The 19,286-nt window shown below is 36.7% G+C and overlaps 1 protein-coding gene across 10 annotated transcripts in view; it reads left to right on the top strand.

Moving 5' to 3' along the window:
* The window catches only part of RASAL2 (RAS protein activator like 2), a 364,958-nt gene that overhangs the window by 245,245 nt on the left and 100,427 nt on the right, over nt 1-19,286 (top strand). Inside the window, exon 1 of one of the 10 annotated variants that reach the window (XM_074389526.1) lies at nt 13,639-14,201. The exons of the other annotated variants lie outside the window; for them this stretch is intronic. Coding sequence (XP_074245627.1) covers nt 14,096-14,201 — 106 coding nt within the window. The 5' untranslated portion in view covers nt 13,639-14,095. Of the gene's footprint in view, nt 1-13,638; nt 14,202-19,286 lie in introns of those variants that run through there. 10 annotated transcript variants of the gene reach the window in all.

Raw genomic sequence — 19,286 nt, 5'->3', positions numbered from 1 at the left:
GTACCCTTTCTGTTATCTATAGTTTCATAGTTTTTTTTGTTTTTTTTTTGTTTTGTTTTGTTTTGAGACGGAGTTTTGCTCTTGTTACCCAGGCTGGAGTGCAATGGCGCGATCTCGGCTCACCGCAACCTCCGCCTCCTGGGTTCAGGCAATTCTCCTGCCTCAGCCTCCTGAGTAGCTGGGATTACAGGCACTTGCCACGATGCCCAGCTAATTTTTTGTATTTTTAGTAGAGACGGGGTTTCACCATGTTGACCAGAATGGTCTCGATCTCTTGACCTCGTGATCCACCCGCCTCGGCCTCCCAAAGTGCTGGGATTACAGGCTTGAGCCACCACGCCCGGCTATAGTTTCATAGTTTTCTGCAAATGTCTTAATTTTTCTAATGAACCTTGTCCCTAGTTTGTGGTTCTTACTGCTTTTTTGGATGGAATCTTTTCTCCCGTTAATTTTTCCTAAATGATAATTACTGCCATACAGGAAGACTCTTAATTTCTGTATGTTCATATTTATTCTAATCTTCTTAATAAATCCCTTTATTAATTGTTTTTTGGTTGTTTCTCTTGTTCCCCTCTGTTATCTCCACTTAGGAGTACACCTTATTTTCTGCAAATAATTATAATTTGCTTTCTTCTTTCTGATATCTGTATCTCTTACTCTTTATCTTGTCTTACCACCTTGGCTAGGACCTCTTACCAGTAACATATAACCTTGGTGAACCCACATCTTGTTGAAAAATAGTGGTGAGTTGGATATCTTTATGTTACTCCTAACTTTAATAAAAATGTTTTTAGTGTTTAATGTCTACGTATAATGTTGCTATTGATTTCTGGTCTATATTCTTCTTTAAGCTAAGGAAGTTTGATATAGTCAAGGCAATAAGAATATGCCTCCACCCCTACTCCACCCTGGAGTGGGAGATATCCAGCCAGTTTTCCACCCCCACCCTACCCTCTTCTGATCTAACCTTTCATGTCACTGTTGTTGATTTAATTTCTTTTCTGTCTCACAGCAGCCTCTGTTGACCCCAAACTTTAAGATCTTTATAGCGTATGAGACCTTAATAAATGATAGAAGAAAAAAAAAAGATTTGTGTTTGCAATTTTGTTTTTTTTTTTTTAAAAAAAATATGGACTCACAAATTATATAAGCTTCAGGCCCCACAATATGAGTCTGCCTCTGGGTGTAAGGGGTGAAGGGTGGGGGTTTCATTTTCCCCAATTCTCACCCACAATTGTGCTGTCACTGCTAGGAAAAGCTGATCTCTATGATGGAGAACCAATAGTTTTTTACTGTACCTTCAGTAATTAAACAGTTAATTTAATTTACTTGATTAAAATCTTATCTTATATCCTATTTAACTCCACTCCTTACCCTCACCGTGGAGTGGGAAATATCCAGCCAGTTCTTTCACTCCTCCACCTCTGCTCTACCCTCTTCAACTTCTAACCCCTCTGGCATTAGAGTAGGGAGACAGGACTGGAGAAAAGGCATTCTGGTCTGATGCCACAGTTTTTACTTAGCCAGACATGCAATTACAAGCCTCTGTTGGTTATTGCTGCTTCTCTAGCTAACATTGGCCATGAATTTGAATGCCTTCTGCCTGTGTTCCAGTGCTGGTTCTCTTATAGGTAAAAGGGTTCAGACTCGTCAGAGGGGCCCATAGGGAATTCCTTACTGCCGTTTTTTGGTGTTGGAGATTCAGCATCGATGATTCTCTTTTTTGGTGTCTACTTAGCTCATAGTAATCAATCAACTACATCTTTCCTTTGCATTCTTGTTCTTACAGTCAGCAAGGCTAAAGGCTGCTCCACTGCAGTACCTTGGTCAGAGTTTTATTTTACCAGGGCTGCTATAACAAAGAACCCCTGACTGGGTGGCTTAGACAATAGAAATGTATTGTTTCATGGTTATGGAGGTTAGAAGGTGTCAACAAGGTTATTTCCTTCTGAGGGCTGTGAGAACAAATCTGTTGCATGCCTTTTCACCTTGCTTCCAGTGGGTTGCTGGCATTGTTTGGTGTTCCTTGATTTGTAAGTATGGGTGGGAAGAAAATAATAGAGCTTTTATCCCTTTGGTTTTTAATTTAAAATAAGGAAAAGTATACTTCACTAATATTTACTTTATAGATTTGCTACCCATGTATATCATTTATGAATAAATATACTAGAGATACGAAGTTAAATTTTCTATTGATATAATATTAAGTATAGACCATGAGCTTCTTGAGAACAAATCTTTTTCTAATTTGTCTATATATTCCACAAATGTTATGTGTTCATTGTAATGTTAGTGAATTTCTTAGGTAGATAATAATGTAGTTCTGTAAAATAGTTCTGCCATTTAAACTCATTTAAGATAAAATGGAGCATGTTTTACATATCTGTTGATGCAACTGTTTTGTCCAACTACAGCCCAATTTACAACAGATTCAAATACTAAACAGGAGGAACTTAATGAGTTCATTGTGGTATTTGTTTTTAAATCAAAGGTGTTTTCTGGATACACCTAGATACAGTGTTATAACAACACAGATGATAAATATATTGAACATTTTTGATAGTTGTGGTTTTTAATGTAAAAAAAAATGTGTGGAAACCCTTTACTTTTTTTGATTTGCCAAAACATTTCTGTAATACTGTATACATTCTCCATACCTATTAGTACCCATTAGCCCTTCACATCTGTGTGTTCTACATATGTGGATTCAACCAATCACGGACCAAAAATATGTTTAAAAAACTTGCATCTGTACTGAACATGTACAGACTTTTGTTCTCATCACTATCCCTTAAACCAGTGGTCCCCAACCTTTTTTGGCACCAGGGACTGGTTTCGTGGAAGACAATTTTTCCATGGACAGGAGGGAATGGGAGGGGGTGATTTTGGCATGATTTAAGCACATTACATTTATTGTGCACCTTATTTCTATTACTATTACGTTGTAATATATAATGACATAATAATACAACTCACTATAATGTAGAATCAGTGGGAGCCTGAGCTCGTTTTCCTGCAACGAGATGGTTCCATCTGGGGTGATAGGAGACAGTGACAGATCATCAGGCATTAGATTCTCATAAGGAACACACAACCTAGATCCCTCACATGCGCAGGTCACAACATGGTATGTGCTTCTATGAGAATCTAATGCCACCGCTGATCTAACAGGAGGTGGAACTCTGACGGTAATGCTTGTTCACCTGCCACTCACCTCCTGCTATGCAGCCTGCTTCCTAACAGGCCACAAACCGGTACTGGCCCATGGCCTGGGGGTTGGAGACTCCTGCCCTAAATAATACAGTATAATAACTATTTACATATCATTTACATTGTATTAGGTTTTACAAGTAATCTAGAGATGATTTAAAGTACATGGAAGGTTGTACATAGGTTATGTACAAATACTGTGCCGTCTTTTATCAGGGATTTAAGCACCCGTGGATTTGGTGTCTGTAGGAGGTCCTGGAACCAATCCCCCAGTGATACGGAGGGATTATTGTATATGACTCAAGGTCTGTAACATGAGGTTTTGATGTACATAGTGAAATGATTACTAAAGTCCAGCAAATTAACATATCTATCTCTTATAGTTCCCTCCTTTTTTTCCTCCCTCCATTCCTCTCTTCCTCCCTCTGTTCCTTTCTTTCTCCCTCTGTTTCTCTCTTCCTCTCTCTTTTTCTTTGTGATAAGAGTGTCTAAAATCTACTCCCTTGGAAATTTCCAGTATACAATATTATTAACCATAGTCCTCATGTTGTACACTAGATCTCTAGCTTTAGCCTACATAGCTGCAACTTCATACCTTTTGACCTAATTCTTCCCATTTTCTCTGCACCAGGTAACCGCTGTTCTGCTCTTTGTTTCTGTGTACTTGTTTCATTTTTTTGGTTTTTCATTATGGATTTTTTTTTTTTTGAGACAAAGTCTCACTCTGTCACCCAGGCTGGAGGGCAGTGGCACTATCCCGGTACACTGCACCCTCCACCCCACCAGGTTCAAGCAATTCTCCTGCCTCAGCCCCCCAAGTAGCTGGAATTACAGGTGCCTGCCACTGCATCCAGCTGATTTTGTTTTTTCAGTAGAGACGGGGTTTCACCATCTTGGCCAGGCTACTCTTGAACTCCTGACCTCGTGATCCACCCGCCTTGGCTTCCCAAAGTGCTGGGATTACAGGCGTGAGTCACCACGCCTGGCAGTTATTTTTTTTTTTTAATTCCACATGTAAGTGAGATAATGCAGGGTTTTTCTCTGTATGTCTGGCATATTTCACTTAGCATAATGTTCTCTAGGTTTGTTCGTGTTTTTGCAAATGGCAAGATCTCTCTCTTTTTAAAGGATAAATAATATTTCATTTTACACACACACACACACACACACACACACACACACACACAGTTTCTTTATTCGTCAACAGGCATTTCAGTTGCTTCCATAACTTGTATTATGAATAATGGTGCAATGAATTTGGGAATGCAGATATTTTTATAAGATCGTGATTTCATTTCCTTTGGGTAGACACTCAGAAGCGGGGGATTGCTGGGTCATATGCTAGTTCTATTTTTAATTCCTTAAGAAACCTCTATACTGTTTTCCACAGTGGCTGCACAAATCTACATTTCTACCAACAGTGTACAGGGGTTCCCTTTTCCTCACACTCTTACTAACACTTGTTATATCTTGTCTTTGTGATAATAGCCATCCTAAAAGGTGTGAGATGATATCTCATTGTGCTTTTGATTTGCATTTCCCTGATGATTAGTGATGTCGAGCATCTTTTCGTATACCTTTTGGCCATTTTTATGTCTTTTGAGAAATGTTTATTCAGGTTCTTTTCTTCTTTGTCCATTTTTAAATTAGGTTATTCAGTTTTTTGACATTGAGTTGTTATATATTTTGGATATTAACCCCTTATGGAATACATGGTTTGCAAATATTTTCTCCTGATCTGTAGGTCTCCTTTTCATTTTGTTGATTGTTTTCTTTGCTGTGCAAAAAGCTGTTAACTTTTATCCGGTACCACATGTCCAATGTTAATTTTTCTCTTAAAACCACCAAATGTTGTATTTCCCCCTCTAAACATGTTGCATTCCCTTACTTTAAAGACGCCACTTAAAATGATAGATAAAAATTAACATAGTTTTCATTGTAAAATTAGCAGTGGTAAATTTGTCAAAGCATTAAACAGGCTCATTAAATGTTCATAGAAGCAAATAACCATGTCAAATGCCCTGATCAGGTATGGAAAAATTTCGTTCATTTAACAAATATTAAGCACTTACTATGTGCCCAGCATTGACTCAAGTTCATTGAAATCTTTTCAAGAGATACTTGTGAAAAACAATCAGACTATAAACATTATTTATTGGTGAAAAGGAGTAAAACAGACATCCATATGCTATAAAATTCAACTTTTCCATTTCTTCACATTAGAAGCTATGGGGTTTGGCCTTTTTATTTTGCCACTGACTCTGGATTCTTACACAATTTACTTAACTCTGTTGTAGTGTCTCAAATCACTGATCAAGGAACAGAGTTTTACTTCTCATTAAATAGCTGTTCACCTTCACACCTCACCCAAAATATCTAAAAATGTTATACAAGAAATTCTAATATGGAATGTGGCTCTGAATGTCAGCTCTGGAATAAGAATATCTGAGTCCCCCACCCAACCTCCAGTACTGACTGTATGACTTTGTCACTTCTCTAAACCTTCATTTTCTCTAAACCTTAGTTTTTCCACCTGTAAAATGGGAAAAATGTTACTACAACCTTATAGGGTTGCTATGAGGAGTAAATGAGAGGTTAATAGCACTTCATGTACTACCTAGTACATTGTAAATGCAAAATACATTTGATCTATCATTGTTGATACAAGTATTCAAATTATTGCTAGGCCTAGAGATAAATTGCAGGAGATGTTACCCTAATGGTTTTCAGTTTACTTACAGAGCAGTGCTAATCATAGATATATTGGGTTTATATGTACATCTGTGCATCTACTCAATAAATATTAGGTAGCTAATATTTGCTTGATTTTTTAGATGCTAAAAGTGTTAGAGTCTAAAAATTATATACACTGTGAGTAAATGTAAATTTTAACTTTATATTAGAGAAAAAATGTTTCAAGAATAATTAGATATTAACTACTTTCTAGGTCTTTCAGAGGAGTTATCTGTTCATTAACAACAGCTGTCACTTTATTTACTTTTTTTCCTTAGAAGAATAGCTTTAGTGTCTAAAGAATCTGATTATCTGTAATTCTTGATAGCCATTAAAATCTTTAAACAGAATCTGCCTTTAGCTTTCAATGGCATATTTCTGTTGAGCATATGTTTTATGATACTGTTGACTACCTTGCTTTTTTTTTAAGCTTTTTTAGTTTGTATCTTGATACCCTTTTTCACTGAAATCAAAGCATCTTCTATGTATATATTAAATATTCATATGATGGGAATAACTCTTCTGATATTAACATCCTTGTTACTTGGTGGCTTTGCATGTCTAAAGTATTGCTTCCTAAATCTAGATAAATGAAAATTCATCTTAGCTTCATTAGTTTCATCAGCTCTAATCATATAATACCTTAGATGATCATATAATACTATATCTCTTAAAATACAAGGAACATTATAGTTTGATATTTACTTTAAAATTCTTTGAGGAGAAGTATTGTACATGTACAAAGGAGTATCAAGATAGAAATACAATCATTGTATCTATCCTCTAGTTGCCTTTTATTTTATTTTATTGAGATGGAGTCTCACTCTTGTTACCCAGGCTGGAGCGCAATGGCATGATCTCGGCTCACTGCAACCTCCACCTCCTGGGTTCAAGCAATTCTGCCTCAACCTCCTGAGTAGCTGGGATTACAGGTATGCACCACCATGCCCAGCTAATTTTTTGTATTTTTAGTACAGACAGGGTTTCACTATGTCAGCCAGGCTGGTCTTGAACTCCTGACCTTAGACAATCCACCTGCCTTGGTCTACCAAAGTGCTGGGATTACAGGCATAAGCCCCTGCGCCCGGCCACTTCTAGTTCTTTATCACAATAGTATACTGAATGTCCATAAGTTCAGTAGAAATCCTCCAAAATTTGAGACATTATTTTAATACGATATAGATTATTACTTTGAATTATATTTACAATCAGTACATATGATTTCTCAGTCACCATTGCTTGAAGACACTTTGTTTTTCAAATAAATGCTTTTTTTATGATATTGAAATAGAATTTGTATAGTAGATTATGTGTACAGTAGCATACTTAATTTTATCCTTAAAACGTCAACCAACATCAATGTTAAGTTTTCTGATTTTAATCATTGTTTTTGGTTTTGTAAGAGAATGTCCTTTGTTTTAGAAAATGCACACTGGGCTGGGCATGGTGGCTCAAGCCTGTAATCCCAGCACTTTGGGAGGCTGAGGCGGGTGGATCACAAGGTCAAGAGATCGAGACCATCCTGGTCAACATGGTGAAACCCTGTGTCTACTAAAGATACAAAAAATTAGCTGGGCATGGTGGCACGTGCCTGTAATCACAGCTACTCAGGAGGCTGAGGCAGGAGAATTGCTTGAACCCAGGAGGCGGAGGTTGCGGTGAGCTGAGATTGCGCCATTGCACTCCAGCCTGGGTAACAAGAGCGAAACTCTGTCTCAAAAAAAAAAAAAAAGAAAAGAAAATGCACACTGAAACAGTTGCTGGTAAAGGGCATAATGTCTCCAGCTTCCTCAAATGAGTCAAGAAAAATGCATACATATAATAAAAATATACATAGAGTGATTCAGCAAAGGTGGCAAAATGTGAACAGTTGATAAATCTAGAAAAAAGATATTCAGGAGTTTGTTATACTGTTTATATAAAGTACTAAAAAATATCCACCAACTTAGCTATCAGTTTAGGAAAAGATTATTTATTACTTGCCTTTGTTCATTCTTGAATATCTAGCATTAATCTTTTCCTACATGCAAGAATACTAAAGCAAGAGGAAAGAGACTGAGTCAGTGGTTTTGGTTTCTTCAAGAAAGGTGGAAATCTCAGAGGAATTAGGAAGAAAATATGGTGATTGTAAAATTAGAAGATAACCCTCATCTGCTATCACATTTTAAAATTACTTGGTACCCTCCCAAAAAACACTACAGATTTGGATATCCTTTTAAAGTATAAGGCTTCCACATAAAAACTTGTATACAAGTTGTTCATGGCAGGATTCTTATAATACCAAAAGGTAGAGACAATCCAAATGTCCATTAATGGAATGTTTTCAGCCATAAAAAGGAATGAAGTACTCGATAAAACTTGAATGAAGCTAAGTAAAAGAGACCAAGCATAAAAGACCACATATTATAAGATTTCAGTTTTATAAAATGTTCAGAATAGGCAAAAGCACAGAGTCAAAACTTAGATGAGTAATTGTTAGATTAGGGCTAGGGAGTATACAGTGATTGCTAATGGACAGAGTTTCTTTTATGGGCCATGAAAATGTTCTGTAATTAAATAGTAGTAATGGCTACATAACTGTGAATGTATTAAAAATCACTTTAAAATGAGGAATTTTATAGTTTGTGAATTATACAATATTTTTAAAAAGTAAAACCTTGCCCATCACCCTTACCTCGGAGTCTTCCTAATTAAAGGTAAGCCAAAGACTTTTAACATTACATGATCCAGCTTCCTATTACTCCACAGTCTGATCTCCTTTTATTTTTTCCCTCCTCATTCCAGTCTAGCTGCACTGCCTTCTGGCTGTTTTTGCCTCTAGCCCTTTTATTGGTAGTTCCCTCTTCCTAAAACTCACCACCTTTAACCCTATTTAGTCAAATGTCAACCTCTCAGCAAGGCTTTCTGTGGCTACCCTCTCTGAAACTGTAAACCTCCCCCAAATTACCTGTCTCCCTTTTCTGCTTTACTCTTCTCCTTGGCATTATTTACCATCTAACACAATATATATTTTACTTTTTTATCTTGCTGTTTCTCTTCCCCATAAAATATAAGCTCCATGAGGGCAGAGATTTTGTTGCTTTTGTTCACAACTGTATGCTGGGGCTTAAAATAGTGCTCGGCACATATTAGCACTTATATTGTTGAATGAATGAATGTGAAAGTGTAAGTACAGGCAGCTATAATAAAAATCAGGAATACTAAGTAATTGAAGAAGGAGCTACATATTTTATGCCCCTTTATCAAAACAAAAATTAAATATTGGCTGGGCGTGGTGGCTCACGTCTGTAATCCCAGCACTTTGGGAGGCCAAGGTGGGCGGATCACGAGTTCGAGAGATTGAGACCATCCTGGCCAACATGGTGAAACGCTATCTCTACTTAAAAATGCAAAAATTAACTGGGTGTGGTGGCACGCACTTGTAGTCCCAGCTACTTGGGAGGCTGAGGCAGGAGAATTGCTTGAACCTGGGAGACAAAGGTTGCAGTGAGGTGAGATCGCACCACTGCCCTCCAGCCTGGCGCCTGGCTACAGAGCAAGATTCTGTCTCAAAAAAAAAAAAAAATTAAATATTTCGTGGGACCATGAAACTAAAGGAGTAGAAGGAAAGCAATAGTTTGTGTCTTGAAATTAAAATAGTAAAGACAATTATTCATTTATTAAAATGAAAATAAAAATTTATTTTCCCCAGGCAGATAATAATTATTTTACTTTTCAATGATTAGGACTTGGTAGATATCCAGGCATACATTAAGTACTGAAAATATGTTTCCTGAATGGACAGTGCTGACCTAAATCATTTAAGTATGGCCACGGTCTTTGTAAATAAATTTGTATTGAAACACAGCCATGCCCATTAGTCTGCGTATTTTCTTTGGTTGCATTTGTGCTATAACAGCAGAGTTAAAGTAGTTGCAACAGATTATGTGACCCCCAAAACTCAAAATATTTACCATCTGCCCTCCACAGAAAAAGTGCGTTTACTGACCCCTGCCTAAATTAGTCTTTGTGGAATATGGAATAGTATAGTAGAGAATCATGAGCAAACCTTCAGAAGTTTAAATTTCATTTCCTGGACTGGCTGTGTTCTGTTGGACAGGTTAAGTTCTATGATTTACGTTTTCTCATCTGGAAAGTGAATAGAATACTTGTCTCACATGGTTGTCGATGAAGGATTTTAACTGATAAAATGTGTATAAAGCACTTAGTGAAGTGCCTAGTAAACAGTGAATTGTAGCCCAGTAAATAGCACATATATATACACATATGTACAGACACATGTGTATACACAAGAAATGCAGATGCCCTCAAATGGGAACTCTGTCAGTCACCAAGCATTCTCCAGATACTTTCTATATTTTTGAGTAAATAATGAATAAATAGTAAGTACTTAATACACATAAGGCACCATAGTAAACTTCCAAAATGCATAGGATTTTGTTTTTTATATAGAAAATTATAGTCAAGCATTTTTTTCTTTTTTTCCCCCATTGAAACAGGACCCCACTCTGTCACCCAGGCTTCAGCCCAGTGACACAGTCATAGCTCACTGCAGCCTCAAACTCCTGGGCTCAAGCGATCCTCCTGCCTCAGACTCCCAAGTGACTGAGACTATAGGCATGTGTCACCACACCTGGTGAAACCCCACCTCTACAAAAAATACAAAAATTAGCCTCCCGGGTTCAAGTGATTCTCTTGCCTCAGTCTCCCAAGTAGCTGGGATTACAGGCGTGTGCCATCATGCCTGGCTAGTTTTTTTGTATTTTTAGTAGAAACAGTGTTTCACCATGTTGACCAGGCTCATCTTGAATTCCTGACCTCAAGTGATCTGCCTGCCTCAGCCTCCCAAAGTGCTGGGATTACAGGCATGAGCCACAGCGGCTGTCCTGGGTGCCTTATTTTCAACTCTCAGTATATAGAGGACAAATTTGCAGGGCTGGATTATGTTGATAACCTTTCTAACTATACAGTGTTTTCTTTGTTAAAATAAATAAGATTTAATTTTTCCTTAACAACATTATTTTGATTGTTAAATGTGAAGATCAATGGTATGAATCCTTAAATCAGGAATATGTGAGGTTCTTTAGTATTAAAATATCTGCAATGCATGGAATTATAATAATTCAGTAAACAGTTATAAATCTATATGCTGAGTGTTAAAATTTGTTAAAACTTGGTAGAATGAAAATTTTGTTTTTGTGAAAAAACATTATGTAAACAAGTAATTTCAATAAAATAATAGCAATGAAAATGCAAAGATGAGAGCCATTAATTCTACCTTAAAATATCAGGGAAGACCTGGAAAGGTAACATTTGAGCTGAGTGTCAGTAGAACACAGTTCAGTATTGTTAGATGTATATGGTAGATTGATACCACACAAGAGGTACCAAAGGTATTCAACAAAAATCTTTCAGCTTCTACTATGTGTCAGAGAATGTTTTAGACAGCTGAACAAAACAAAACAGTTGTCTAGTTGTTCTAGACAAATGAACAAATTACTTTTTTCCTGCCACTTGCAGTGGAACATGGAAGTGAGGTAAATAATACAGAATGGCTGAGCCTAGAGGAGGCTGGGGGTCCCTGATGAGAAAAAAGCAGAAGCATTGTCACATCAGGAAGTTTGAATGTAATCCTGTAGGGTGCTGATTTCCAATCCCAGAGTTCCAGAGATCCTGATGTGTCATGAAGTTATTACAAAGGAATTATCAGTCTATGCTTAAATATTAAGCATGCATAGCCTGTGGATTTCAATAAAATGTCTTTTACACTTATTTTCTTTCTTTTTTTTATTGCATTTTGGGTTTTGGGGTACATGCGAAGAATATGCAAGATTGTTGCATAGGTACACACATGGCAGTGTGGTTTGCTGCCTTCCTCCCCTTCACCTATATATGGCATTTCTCCCCATGCTATCTCTCCCTGCCTCCCCATCCCCCTGTCCCTCCCCCATTTCCCCCCAACAGACCCCAGTGTGTAGTGCTCCCCTCCCTGTGTCCATGTGTTCTCATTGTTCAACACTTGCCTATGAGTGAGAACATGCGGTGTTTGATTTTGTGCTCTTGTGTCAGTTTGCTGAGAATGATGGCTTCCAGGTTCATCCATGTCCCTACAAAGGACACGAACTCATCGTTTTTGATGGCTGCATAATATTCCATGGTGTGTATGTACCACATTTTCCCTGTCTAGTCTATCATCGATGGGCATTTGAGTTGGTTCCAGGTCTTTGCTATTGTAAACAGTGCTGCAGTGAACATTCATGTGCATGTGTTCTTATAGTAGAACGATTTATAATCCTTTGGATATATACCCAGGAATGGGATTGCTGGGTCAAATGGAATTTCTATTTCTAGGTCCTTAAGGAATTGCCACACTGTCTTTTCTATACTACTTTTCAATTTTTTATAGTTATTGTGAGTAATAGAAACTCATTTAAACATATGAATTCATAATACCTTTTTGGACAATTTTTATTTTCTCAAGTGTGTAGTACTGTCACTGTAACTACTTTTAATTGTCAAAATGGTTAATTTTTAAATGAGGTCCTAAAATATTTAGACTGGCATCTCCTGCCACTGTTGGACCTGTTAAAACTTCTAGAGCAGCCATCTAAAACTTCAGTTAATACTTGATGAGCTCCATCTAAATGCCAAGCACTGTTCTAGCCATTAGGATTATAAAGATTAATATAAAACAAGGTCCGTGTCCTCATGGAACTTACAGTCAGAATGAACTCAAGTGTAGATTAAAAATAATGAAAACTGAAGTAAACATGGAGAGAAGGTTATAGATTCAGGATATGTTAAGGAGGTAGTAACTCTTAAGCAATCAGAATCTGTCACTAAAAGCAGACTACAGAACAGAAGCAAAGACCAGTTTCTTAGGAAAAGAGCTAACGTTTTGCTAATGCAGGAGAAAAAAAAGCTCTATCTTTTATTAAGAGTATTGTTTTCTCCTAGCAACAAGCCTAATCAATCTCCAGAGAACAAGGATATTAATGATTTATGGATCTGTGAACATACCTCTTCTGCTTGCTTTTTCTCTGCCTGTTAGTAAAGTGTAAACCTGTGAAATAATCTTAGGTCAAACCATGTAAATATGTAATGTAAATGATGTAAAAAATTCATCTGGATCTGACTCCTTCACAATGACAGTGTATGACGGGAGTTGCAGAACATTCATTCTCTATGTTGATCTCTGTACCTTCAGCCCAACAAGCTTACTTGTCTTCTTTCAGATTTCAGCCTTCTTTCTTACACACACACACACACACACACACACACACTCTCTCTCTCTCTCTCTCTCTCTCTCTCTCTCTCTTCCTTTTTTTCCTCGCAAAGAAAGACAGCTATTGACTAGAAGCCCAGAATTGCCCCAAGTTCCGACCACCAGCTCGAATTCTTATGAAGTGGACTTGTAATATCCTTAATGCTGCTGTTGGCAGTCAGTTACAGATTCCATTATTGTCGATCAGTGCAGTCGCCATGCGAGGTGGGGGGAGGAATGGAGGAGGAGGAAAAGAAAGGAGGGATGAGAGCTTCCTATTCACAGATTTATCAACCTGCCTTTTCTTGCAGGAAATCTTCGTAAAGGAGGCTGTTGAAATAGCTAAAGCAGGAAAGGTTGGGGGCTGCAGTTCATGCAGAGGACTGAAAGGATATTTGAAAACCTTTCTCCTCAAAACAAAACAAAATGCTGAATTTGTTCTTTTGTCTTTGTTTTTGTTTGATATGCTTTACTTAACTGATTAGCTATTGTGCTGTCTGGTTATCTAAGCTGCTTCCAGTGTAGGAACCTGTTTCTTTTTCTTTGAGTGTCTTTATTCTTTATTTTTCCTATGCTTTTTCCTGTCATTAAACACACTTCATTATTCAGTGTTATCCTGGCTTTCTCTTTCAGACTAAAGCATAACACCAAGAGACAGGACAAATCTCCCTTTTCCTCTCTTCTACCACCTTCTTTTAACCCTATTTCTTTCCCCCTCCCCCTGGTTGTATTAGATTGATGTCACAGAGACAGAATTCAGAGTGGAGGGAGGATCACATTTTCTCTTTCATCATTACTGCCTAGCCAGCAATTTAAGTGTTGGACCCCCAAGAATTTAGACTCTGTATCCTTTTTTTCTCACTTCATCATTCAGTAATTGTGCTCTGTATGGAAAAGTTTTCTGGCTGGAGAATGAGTCTCCTTTCCCCTGGTGATGTGGCGGAGTGGTTGGATAGTAGCACCGAAGAAGAGAAGAGCCTTCTGTCATTTCTGGGTACGGTAGGGCTTGCTTGTTCTTTTAACCCTTTATTCTCCGAACTTTTCTTACTTTTGGGAATAGGACCCCAAATTCTCTAAATCCACTTTTGCATTTTTAAAAGGAGAAAAGGAATTAAGGGAATATGTTTAAGTCATTTGCTTTTCAAATTTTGTTTATGTCTATAGAAATAGTGCCACCAACACTAGCTATGAGAAATAAGGGAGAGATTGCTTTGCCTTAACAAAGAGTGCTATCTCCATTCAGGGCTTACCATGTCATCTGGCCAGCTGTTTGTGGTATTTAGACAACTTCTGCCAACCAAAAGAATATTATTGTTTTACTTTACTCTCAATACAGTGGTGAGGCATGCTGTGTAAGAGTGGGAGTAGGCTTTGTGTGCATGAAAAGCCAAAGTACAAATTCAGAAGTAGCTTTTATGCAAGGTGTGAAATATTTGTAATGTTTATATATGATTTCTACTGATTGTATAAAATAGGACACATAGACCTGCCATTATTTTAACTTTGCATTTATGAATGCTTTCTAATAAATTTTTAAGTAAAGCAATTGTTTATTATGGGGTTATTGATACAATAAATTATTCTGTTCTGTATTGATACAATAAATTCTTAGTAAATCCAATCATATCTTAAATGTGATAGAAGAGCTTGATATTAATTTAAAAACCTATTGTGAATACTTTTGTTAGATTAGTTATAGCCTCCAAATTTATCTTTTCTATAAATTTATGTCCTTTTTACCTAGATATAAGTATGCCTTTATTATAAATGGACAAAATTCAGTTGATCTTCTAATTTTCTAATTTATTCCTCATGAATATTTTATATGACCTATGGATAGTCTTCTGCCAGTCCAAAAGACATCTCCACTATTATTTGAAATCTTTCTTATAGTTAGCCTAAGTTTATTTTTCAATTCTGTTTTTTTGTTGTTGTTTCTTTTTTCGTTTTCGTTTTCTTGCAGTTTAGATGTAAAGGGTCACTGTAATCTGGTCTTCCTAGGTACATATGTTTAGGTATTAACCCGACTCTTAATTTGTTTTCCATGGCCTATTTATCTTGGGCATTTGGATTATTTTGTGTTAAGCCTTCATTTCTCTGAAGCCTATCTCATTCTAGTTGCTTCCCATTCCCCTCCCCTGACACATGCATACATACACACAGAGAAACATCAGTGAAGAAAACAAATACAAATATCCCAAGTAAAACCAAACACTTAGACCCTACTGCATTATGGAAAAGGAAGGTAGAGTTATCATTAAACATATTTTCTGTGTTCTGGCATTCCTTTATGAATTCTAATTATCTATTCTCAATATTAATTTTTTTATCTCTCAGTTTTTTGTGGGGAGGTCATTATCCCACTGTCCCTGAAATGAATTTGATTAATAAAGATGAGTAAATAAAAAGTGCTACAGTAGTGCCCCCACCCATCCCTGCCCCGTCCTTTGATTAGGGGAATTAGCAAATTCCTATTTATCCACAGATGGATAAATGGAGATAATAAAGACAAAAAATGTTAGAACTTGCTTAGAAGAAAAAATGCAAATTTCCATAAATTATGATGTTGACTTCTGGGTAGTCAATTCCCAATTATTCACCTAAGGGAACCTTTAGATTATAGATAAAAAACATAAGTAAGTCAGAGTCCTGATTCTGCTCAAGGGCTATAATAAGTTTAGTTGCTGAGTGAATAGACAGTGATGTATCCCATGCCCTCCTGTGGCAGTGCTAAGCTCTGAAAGTCAGCAAATCTTATTTTTAGGATTGAACCTCTCTCCTGACCGTAGGTAGCAAACACTTCTATCTGTGGATAAACAGGAATTTACTAAGCTCCTCCACAAAAATGAGGAACAAAACTATCAGATATAGCTTGTGACAGTTATCTGCTAATGTAATTTCCATATATGACAACATGCTTTTCCCAGTGAACATGCCAAGAGAAAAACAAGAAAACTAAATCTGCTTTGCAGTGAATGTAGGATGAGTAGAACCAGGAGATGCTGTGTCTCTTGGTACCTATCACATTATGCTTTCTTTGCCTAAGGAATTTTAAGGCAGATTTCCCTCTAGAAGGGGAGATGCCAAGAAAAGTACTTTGTGCTGGTTAGGATCTGCTACTTAACTTCTGTACAGTAACCACTTAACTGATGTTCAGGCCCTCCCATTAACACAGCTCACTGCTGGTTTGATGAAACTTCATATAACTGTGCATTGTTACTAATCTGTTCAAAAACCTTCCATGGTTTTTTCATCGTCTATCAGATAAATTTAAAACACCTTACTATGGAACTTAATTTGGCCGTTCACACCTGACATTCTATTATTCATTTTAGAAGAGAAAACCCCCAAGTCTGCATTCCAACCAAATTGATTTACTGCCTGTCTCTGGAACAAGTACTGCCCTTTCCTACCATGTTTCTTCTGTCAGCAGTGGTCAAGCTCAGCTTTCTAAATTCAGGTTTTTAAAACTCTGCCATTGTTTCAAAACTTTCTTATTAAAAAAAAGGCAATGTTCTAGATGCTGCTAGGTGCTGTGGCTGGATGCAGACAAGTACAAAAGATAAAGCTGCTTGTGAGAGGTATAGAGTTTGGCTGGGAAGAAAACATGAACGATGCACAAATTAAGAAAAATTAAATGGTAATTCAGACAGCAACGGAGAAAATGAAAATAAGGCAGTTTCTAATTGTGAAATTATCCAGGTAAAAATTGCTTTAGGAGTTTGAAGAAGGGACATCACTTTTGATTTAAAAACATTGAAGATTACCTTAGAGATAGGATTTAGTCTGAATCCTAAAAGATTTTTATGGAGATGGTGGGGTTTTTTGTATGACAGCAGTGTCACAAGGAATATTAAATCACTTCACATCCATGAGCAAACTGTCTTGAAAAGAATACAGAGTTCATGTAAAGAAGTAACAAGAGATAATATTTGAAGGGTATTTGGAAGCTGACTGTGTAGGACCTTTTATGACAGGCTAATGAGTGACAATTTTATCCTGAAAGCCATAGAGAAGAATGAAAGATCCTTGAACAAGAAGATATGATCAAAATAGTTTTTTAGAAAGACATCCGAAAGTGATGCTGAAAAGGAAGAGACTAGAAGCAGTTAAATCAGTTTGAAAGCTATTGCAGTAGTCCAGGTATGAAATAAGTGCCTCTACTTTTTTATCCCTGTGTATTATAATTGTTGGTTTGTTTATTAAAACTAAACTGTGAATGCCTCGACAAGAAAGGCTTAATCCCCTTTTCAGCACGTGGAATACTCCATGTGTGGATGAATGTTTGTGTAGCTCAGGTGAATAACAGATTAAAATAGGGAGATTACAAAGGATCTAGCAGCAGAATTGGTGACAGATTGGAGGATGGGGAACAAAATGAATCAAAGATAATTTTTGGACTTGGAAGAATGGTGGTACTAGTAACAGAAATAAGTTGAGAAAGGGAGCCAATTTTTCAGGAAGATGGTGAGTTCTATTTAGATATTTTGAGTTTTAGAAGACTAATCCACATCCAGACAGAAAAACAGGTCTGGTAATTGGAAACGAAGTTACAGGTGGGAGCTGTTCATCTAAAGAAGGAAGTTGATAATCTAAGCATCTGTAGGTCATCTACTATTGAAAGCTTGTCAAGAAAAAGAGAGGGCAGCAGCTGAAACTTGAAGAATATCAACATTTGGGGGTGGATGGGTAGAAAGAGGAGACACAGAGTGAATGAACGTAAATATAGGAGGAAAGCCAGGATGGTATGGTATCACAGGTGCTAAGGTAGAAAATGTTATCAATGTGGTTAGTAGTATCAGTGGCTACAAAAGCCAAAGAGAAGAAAGAAGAAAACACTAGGTTTGGCAGTGTAGGCAACTGTTGATACCAATGAAAGTGTTAATACTATTTGAGTAAAGTTGAGGAGGAAGAAGTCAGCTTTTATAATGTTGAGAATAAGGGTAGGAGGTGAAATGGTGGAAACCACAAGTTAAGCCTTTTGCCTGAAGAAATTTGTGACTGACAGAGAAACATGTACCCTTTTAGTAACTAAATTGAGGAGACTTGTACATATTTTTAAGTGGAGGAGAGAGCAAGATCTTGAACTTACAAAAAGACTAAGAAAACAAAATATTTTATAGGTGAGGGTAGAATTAAAAGCATAGGATTAACATTTTGAAGGGAGAAAGGAGAAACTCATACAGGAACCAAATATGCATGCCAAGATTTAGCAATGGAATATAGAGAAGATGGAGAGATGACAGCTACTGTATTAATCTTACACAATTTATCACGCCCAGTCTTGCATAGTTAGCTATTTGTGTACCCATTTTTGTTATTTGTGTGCCCGTCTAATACTTCCCTGCTACTGCCAGCTAAGGATTTTCTCTTAATATTTTGGCATCTTCCAGAATAGTACGGAATAGGTGCGTAATAGATACTTTTTGAATGAATGAATGCTCTCCAGACACCCAAAAATTTAAGACTCAGCCCTTTTCAAGATTATTGAAATTATTCTGTAAGATCCACCTTTTCTTCTGCTCTTATTCTACTGCTATTCTCCAGTCCCATATCTACAATTACCATTTCAGGTACTTTGATAGCATTTGAAGTTATTTTTCAGTAGATTATGATTGAGTTTTCCAAACTCTAGAATAAGAAGGAAAATACTCAATGTACACTTTTTTCCACTTTGCCTTTTCTAAATGGAATTTAAATTATTTCATTCACTTCATTAAGTCAAGTGATTTATATGATAATATAGTTCTATGACTGAAGAATGTAATTTTGACAAATCCTAAACATTTTAAGTTTCTAAATGACTGTTGACTATAGTTAATTATTTGACATTGGCAACTATTATTTGATTCCCAAAATTATACCTAACATCAAGGGAGAAACATATTCAAAAACTGAAACTCTAATTTCTGGTAACATTTAAGACTAGATACCCTCAAAAATAATACAGAGACAATTAGAAATGTTACATTAATGTAACAAACACCTTTAAATGACTGATCTCTCAGGAAGGAAAGGAAATCCCCAGGAAGAGGGGGATTAAAAAAAAAAAAAAAAAAAACCTCGAAATCTATATAGT

The sequence above is a fragment of the Saimiri boliviensis genome, chromosome 19 (assembly GCF_048565385.1).
Source record: "Saimiri boliviensis isolate mSaiBol1 chromosome 19, mSaiBol1.pri, whole genome shotgun sequence".
Taxonomy (NCBI): Eukaryota; Metazoa; Chordata; class Mammalia; order Primates; family Cebidae; genus Saimiri; species Saimiri boliviensis.
This window is presented reverse-complemented; position numbering and strand designations above follow the sequence as displayed.